At 34.5% G+C, this 4020-nt stretch overlaps 1 protein-coding gene across 1 annotated transcript in view; it reads left to right on the top strand.

Annotated features, from left to right (window-relative positions):
* Positions 1–1999, top strand: part of LOC128642061 (metallothionein-like) — a 2130-nt gene extending 131 nt beyond the window's left edge. Inside the window, exons 2-3 of the mRNA XM_053694720.1 lie at positions 1041–1106; positions 1738–1999. Coding sequence (XP_053550695.1) covers positions 1041–1106; positions 1738–1829 — 158 coding nt within the window. The 3' untranslated portion in view covers positions 1830–1999. The remainder of the gene's footprint in view (positions 1–1040; positions 1107–1737) is intronic.
* Positions 2000–4020: the final 2021 nt, after the last annotated feature.

The raw sequence follows: 4020 nt of genomic DNA, 5'->3' as shown, positions 1-4020 counted from the left end.
TCAGTAGAGAGAAGCTGACTAGAATGGAAATATTTGTATACAAGAGAAGAGTGGAGATTTATAGTTCTGAGTAATTGTTAAAAGGACAGTCTACTACAGAACTGTTATTGTTTATAAAGATAGATTATCCCTTTTTTACCCATTCCCCAGTGATTTCTGCATAACCAACACGGTTATATTTATATACTTTTTACCTGTTATTACCTTGTATCTAAGCCTCTGCAGACTGCCCCCTTATCTCAGTTATTTTGACAGACTTGCATTTTAGTCAATCAGTGCCGACACATAAATAACTCCACTGGAGTGAGCACAGTGTTATCTAAATGGCACATATAGCACTGTCTAACTGTGAAAAACTGTCAAAATGCAGAGGCAGCCTTCAAGGGCTTAGAAATTAGCATATGAGCCTACCTAGGCTCAAGCTTTCAATGAAGAATACCAAGAGAACAAAATAATTTGATGATAAAAGTAAATTGGAAAGATGTTTAAAATGGCACGAATCATTAAAGTTTAATTTTGACTAGTCTGTACCTTTAACAAGAATGAAGAGTAAGCATTTGAGTGACAAATATTAAATGTGCAGCTATACAACAGACTATAAATGACCAAAAAGATGCCCTGGGAAGGTGCTGGGGTGGTTCTAGACCTTAAAATTACTGATGCTAAGAAAAAATTCCAGAAATCTAAATATCACTGGGAGTGTGTGGTACTGGTATGAAGCTCTTTATTCTATTTCTTAGTATTGATTTCTATTCAGTTCTCACTTTACACTCATTAACCTTTGTCCATGTCCGGGGTAGCGCTAGAGATGCTTCTAGACCATACAACTTATGGGTATACAAAACTGATCATAAACGTAAATATTGTGGCTACTGATAGATGACATTGTCTTCTTCTACCTTCGTTGTGAATAAATTGTACCCCTCTTCTTGCTCTACCTTGTAAATTCAGGGCAGCTGGCACATTTGGGGTTTGAGGTGCTACAGTAATGAATGGGTGTCTCATTTATATTTTCCCCCTGATCTATTCTTTCTCTTTAGGTGCCTCATGCTCATGTGCTGGTTCCTGTAAATGTAAAGGCTGCACATGCAAATCATGCAAGAAAAGTAAGTATCTATTACACTTGTGTTACACTCTCTATACTCTGCAATCTATCAGTGTATATAGACATGAGGCAGCTGTAAATAAAAGGGCTTGGAAAATATAACTCTCAAATCTTGAGGGAAAAAAGTGGTCCAGAGCTAAAAGTAAGCAAAAACGTTATCTATTACTTGTCTGCTGAAACCTTTACTGGTCACAGATTACCAGAATGGTCCCTACTACATAAACAACTGATTCTGTTGTATTTGTTTCCCTTTTACTTAGCAGTTTTAGCTAATATTTTCTTTCTACAAATATTTTCTGCATAAATGCTGAACCTTCATATGCTTGATCATTTATTTATTTTTTATAGAAAATCCTTTTAGTAAATTGTTCCTTTAGTTCTCAGTGTATTATGACCCGAGGGCAAAGGTAATAATGACAACTGTTGGTCACCAGCCATGAATAATGTAACAAACAAAATGTGAAAGGGATGATGGTTATACTGACAGTGATGTTTTGGGCATAGCTAGTGGGTGCACAGTGGAGTTTAATTGATAATTGACTATAAATGGTGAGGATAAGGTTGGGGGGTCATATTGCTGAACCATGTCTGCTGTTGTAATGCATCTGACAGATCTCTCTCTACTCCCACAGGCTGCTGCTCCTGTTGCCCAGCTGAGTGCAGTAAATGCAGCCAGGGCTGTGAGTGCGCACACGGCGCTGAGAAATGCAGCTGCTGCCACTGAAGCGTCTTACTGTGTTACCGACTGCACTTTATCATTTTTTTTTTACTAATACCTGACTCTGATCTTTGTTATTCATCAAGATTTATTCATTAGGATGTTAAGTGTTTCTGACTGTTTTTTTGCAATCTGTGTAGCTATTATGCTTTTAAAATAAAATTCTTAAGTTCTTATGTGTTGTTGGCTAATGTTCATTTCTGACTTGAAAACTTAATCGTAGCTCATCCTATAAAATATAATTAATAAACTGATAAAGCTAATTTGTATTTATGCAAACAAATTAAGGTTGGGAAAAAAAAGAAAATATATTGATTTAAGTTGCAGTTCTTAGATTGTGACATATGGAGGATATAAATGTACAGTCAAGTGATCTATAAACTATATTCTTGCTTAAATGTGTCCAAAAAAAGCCTAAGCTAAGTGTATCCCTGTTTAATACTTTTTTTTTGACAATCAACTAAGATCAGCTGAAACCTGTGTATATATAGACTTGGGAAGTATTTTGGAAGATTTTAAATTTGGTAAGCAATGTAGTATTACGAGTAAGGCCAGTAGAATAACTGGTTGTGTAGATATATTTGCCACATAAATACTAAGGCTGCAGTTCTGGAGGCTCAATCTAAAAAAATATCTAAATACTCTGGAATTTGCTCAATGGAGGGCTACTAATTTGGTGTATGACAATGGCCTAAATATGTATAGGTTTTAAGGGAGAGGTGATGTGATAGAACCGAAAAGCAACAATTTACCCCAAAATTGTCTCCCCTTTAATTTGTTCCAAATGATCCATTTTACCTGCTGGAGTGTATTAAATTGTTTTACCCTTATTGATTTACCCTTAAATTGTGGTTTACCCTTATTTCAGCATTTGAAATAGCTGATTTAGTCTGTGATATCCTTACCTATACTGAAAGTTTGTATACTATGCAAACAAATTAAGGTTGGGAAAAAAAAGAAAAGAAAATATATTGATTTAAGTTGCAGTTCTTAGATTGTGACATATGGAGGATATAAATGTACAGTCAAGTGATCTATAAACTATATTCTTGCTTAAATGTGTCCAAAAAAAGCCTAAGCTAAGTGTATCCCTGTTTAATACTTTTTTTTTGACAATCAACTAAGATCAGCTGAAACCTGTGTATATATAGACTTGGGAAGTATTTTGGAAGATTTTAAATTTGGTAAGCAATGTAGTATTACAAGTAAGGCCAGTAGAATAACTAGTTGTGTAGATATATTTGCCACATAAATACTAAGGCTGCAGTTCTGGAGGCTCAATCTAAAAAAATATCTAAATACTCTGGAATTTGCTCAATGGAGGGCTACTAATTTGGTGTATGACAATGGCCTAAATATGTATAGGTTTTAAGGGAGAGGTGATGTGATAGAACCGAAAAGCAACAATTTACCCCAAAATTGTCTCCCCTTTAATTTGTTCCAAATGATCCATTTTACCTGCTGGAGTGTATTAAATTGTTTTACCCTTATTGATTTACCCTTAAATTGTGGTTTACCCTTATTTCAGCATTTGAAATAGCTGATTTAGTCTGTGATATCCTTACCTATACTGAAAGTTTGTATACTTAAGTATAGGCTATGGACAAGATATGTAAATACAGTCAGCAGAAGAAATTACACTTACAGTGGGGTGTAGAAGAGATGAGTAATAACATGTTAATGTCCCATTGTTCTCTCTAAGTATTGGGATTTGGTTTACAGACAAATATAAGATAAGGAAGCATGTGTGTGTACACAAAGTGATAAAATAAAGACATGTTATTTTACCAGCAAGCTCAACCTGTTACTAGGTTTTGGTTTTGAAGCACAAAACCAGCTATTTCATATACACAATTAATATTGAAAATGCAATTTCTCATACATTTCCTCCTATGCAGTTGATTTAACAGGTCATTGGAAATACATTAAGGGAAAAACAATTTGACGGTATACTGTCCCTTATTAAAGGGACATTAAACACTAAATAAATGCTAGATAGAATGATGCAATCAATGAAAAGATTAGTCAGAGAAAAGCATGTAAATGTATTTTTTAAAGTTTCATTAGCTGTGTAAATATTGACAAAATTAGTGTAAAGTTTTGGTTATATAAAATAATGGGAGCTGCCATGTTGTAACATGGGTTACCTTCTCTGCTGTGGCCAATTAGAAACAGCTATATATAGGTCACTAGAGTG

The sequence above is a fragment of the Bombina bombina genome, chromosome 1, assembly GCF_027579735.1.
Source record: "Bombina bombina isolate aBomBom1 chromosome 1, aBomBom1.pri, whole genome shotgun sequence".
Lineage (NCBI taxonomy): Eukaryota > Metazoa > Chordata > Amphibia > Anura > Bombinatoridae > Bombina > Bombina bombina.
This window is presented reverse-complemented; position numbering and strand designations above follow the sequence as displayed.